This window comes from Benincasa hispida, unplaced genomic scaffold (assembly GCF_027475165.1).
Source record: "Benincasa hispida cultivar pf3 unplaced genomic scaffold, pf3_genome.v1.1 HicScf847, whole genome shotgun sequence".
Lineage (NCBI taxonomy): Eukaryota > Viridiplantae > Streptophyta > Magnoliopsida > Cucurbitales > Cucurbitaceae > Benincasa > Benincasa hispida.
The window spans coordinates 21,785-24,127 of NW_028326984.1; the positions used below are offsets into that span (position 1 = coordinate 21,785).

Consider the following 2,343-nt stretch of genomic DNA (forward strand, 5'->3'; position numbering starts at 1 on the left):
TAAAAGGCGTAGAAATGATTGGATTGAGATCAAACATCGTAGCATTATTATCTTTGTTGTTATTGTTGGCATCTACAACTGAAGGTCAATCCATTTTTGATGTTACTAAGTATGGTGCCAAACCTAATACTGATATTACTCAGGTAAGTATATGTATAATTAATAAAAAAAATAAATTTATATAGAAGATTTTAATTTGATGAAATAATTCAACTTACAGGCCTTAGCAAATGCATGGAAGGAAGCATGTGCATCGACCACTCCAAGTAAATTGTTGATTCCAAAAGGAGTTTACCAATTAAGTCAGTCTAACCTCAAAGGTCCTTGCAAGAGTGTTCCTATTGAGGTTCAAGTCGAAGGGACATTACAAGCTCCTCTCCATCCAACAGGAGATGGATTGGTTATTTTCGAATATATTGATCAACTAACATTGTCAGGCACGGGAGTTTTTGATGGTCAAGGAAAAACAGGTTGGGAAAAGAATGATTGCCATAAAAATAAAATATGTACCAAACTTCCAATGGTAAAATCTCTAATTATATATATTCCCCAATTGATATATAATTTAAAACACATAATTTCAATTGTCTTCAACTCATAGTTTTTTCCTCTCTCTCTTTTTTGTTTAAACGTTTCAGAATTTGAAGTTCAATTTCGTCACCAATTCAATAGTGAAGGACATTACTTCCTTGGATAGTAAGAATTTCCACATCAATCTTTTGGGCTGCAAGAATTTTACTTTTCAACACGTGACAATCATTGCACCGGACCATAGCCCCAACACCGATGGGATTCACATAAGTAGCTCAGAAGAGATTAACATTCTCGATTCAAAAATCGCAACTGGGGATGATTGTGTGTCTGTTGGAGACAGCAACAAACATATAACTATTACTGGTGTAACTTGCGGTCCAGGACATGGCATTAGCATAGGAAGCTTAGGCAAGTACACCAAGGAAAAAGATGTGATAGGAATTACCGTTAAAGCATGCAAAATAATCAATACTTCAAACGGTGTCAGGATCAAAACATGGCCAGATTCTGCTGGCGCATTCGCAGCCTCTGACATGCATTTCGAAGATATTGAAATGGTTAACGTCAGCAATCCTGTCATTATAGACCAAGAATATTGTCCATGGAATCAATGCAACCGAAAGGCATGTATTGAAATTATTCCTCTAATTCATTTTAAACTTAGTTACTTCAAGAAATATTCTTTTTTTTCTTTTAAAGAAAAGTGCAAACTTGAGGTATAATCATATCAATAATTTTTTTTGGTGTGTTTTAGGTTCCATCAAAAATTAAGATCAGCAACGTCAGTTTCAAAAATATCAGAGGCACTTCTGCTACTCCGGTCGCAGTCAAACTTCTTTGCAGCAAAAGTATACCATGTGAAGGTGTAGAAGTTGCTGATATTGACCTCACTTATAGTGGAAGTCGAGGATCGATTACATCTCAATGTGCAAATGTCAAGCCCACCATTTCTGGAAAGCAAAACCCACATATATGTGCTGAACCTGCTCCTGTTGATGCTCCATCAACAGATTAATCTTTTTAACAATGGTACAAGTCAACAAAACCATATGTGAAGTTTATCATATCTCTATTTCACAATATTTTTGTTTTACTTCTAACTTAATGAGAAGTTCAATCATAAATTTCTACCTTAAATGGTCAATTCTATCAATCTCAATCTTAGACCTAATTAAGTGAGTCATATAATTTATTTTAATGTTTTAATAAATATAACATTAGATAAGAATTTCACTTTCACCAACACTATACTCTTAAATTTGAAAAGTTTCATCTAACTCTATTGAGTTTTAAATTTGTTTCCTAAAAAAACACTGAAGAGTTTTTCTCTAAGATGATGGAAATTATTGTGACTACTCATGTGTAAAAATTAATTTCTGATTGATGTTGTAAATGATGCGAAGAATATATTTTCTTTTGTTATTAGCAATGATATATATGTGGGGAGAATGATATTTAGCAACGATATTAATCTATTAGATAGTTGAAATAAAGTTGTAGATATTATAATACATGCCTTTGAATTTTTACACGTTAACTCTCACAAATTAGTTTTTTAAACAATATTAAAGTTGAAAATTAAGAAAATTATAATAGATGGCAAAATTAGTCATTACCATTTTACCAATATGTTGTGACACAAATAAATATTTCAAAATTATTATTTTAAATCTTTTTTGTGAAACAATATGAATGTTTTTATGTAATTTTTTTAGTACGATCAATAACTGATATACCATTACTTTTGTCTATCACGGGTAGGCCACAATCATGAACCACTCATATATCACCATATTTATGTGTACCACT

The 2,343-nt window shown here is 32.0% G+C and overlaps 1 protein-coding gene across 1 annotated transcript; it reads left to right on the forward strand.

Moving 5' to 3' along the window:
• LOC150029878 (exopolygalacturonase-like) lies at positions 1-1,591 on the forward strand. Its single transcript, XM_090310288.1, has 4 exons — positions 1-143; positions 221-523; positions 639-1,157; positions 1,289-1,591. The coding sequence occupies exons 1-4, from the start codon at positions 15-17 to the stop codon at positions 1,547-1,549; spliced, it is 1,212 nt and encodes a 403-aa protein (XP_090166414.1). The 5' UTR covers positions 1-14; the 3' UTR covers positions 1,550-1,591.
• Positions 1,592-2,343: the final 752 nt, after the last annotated feature.

Excerpts from the sequence above, each read along its gene's own strand:
- LOC150029878 (XM_090310288.1), top strand. The coding sequence starts at position 15 with ATGATTGGATTGAGATCAAACATCGTAGCATTATTATCTTTGTTGTTA. Across the intron at positions 524-638 it reads TATGTACCAAACTTCCAATG|AATTTGAAGTTCAATTTCGT; the intron begins GTAAAATCTCTA and ends TAAACGTTTCAG. Across the intron at positions 1,158-1,288 it reads GGAATCAATGCAACCGAAAG|GTTCCATCAAAAATTAAGAT; the intron begins GCATGTATTGAA and ends GGTGTGTTTTAG.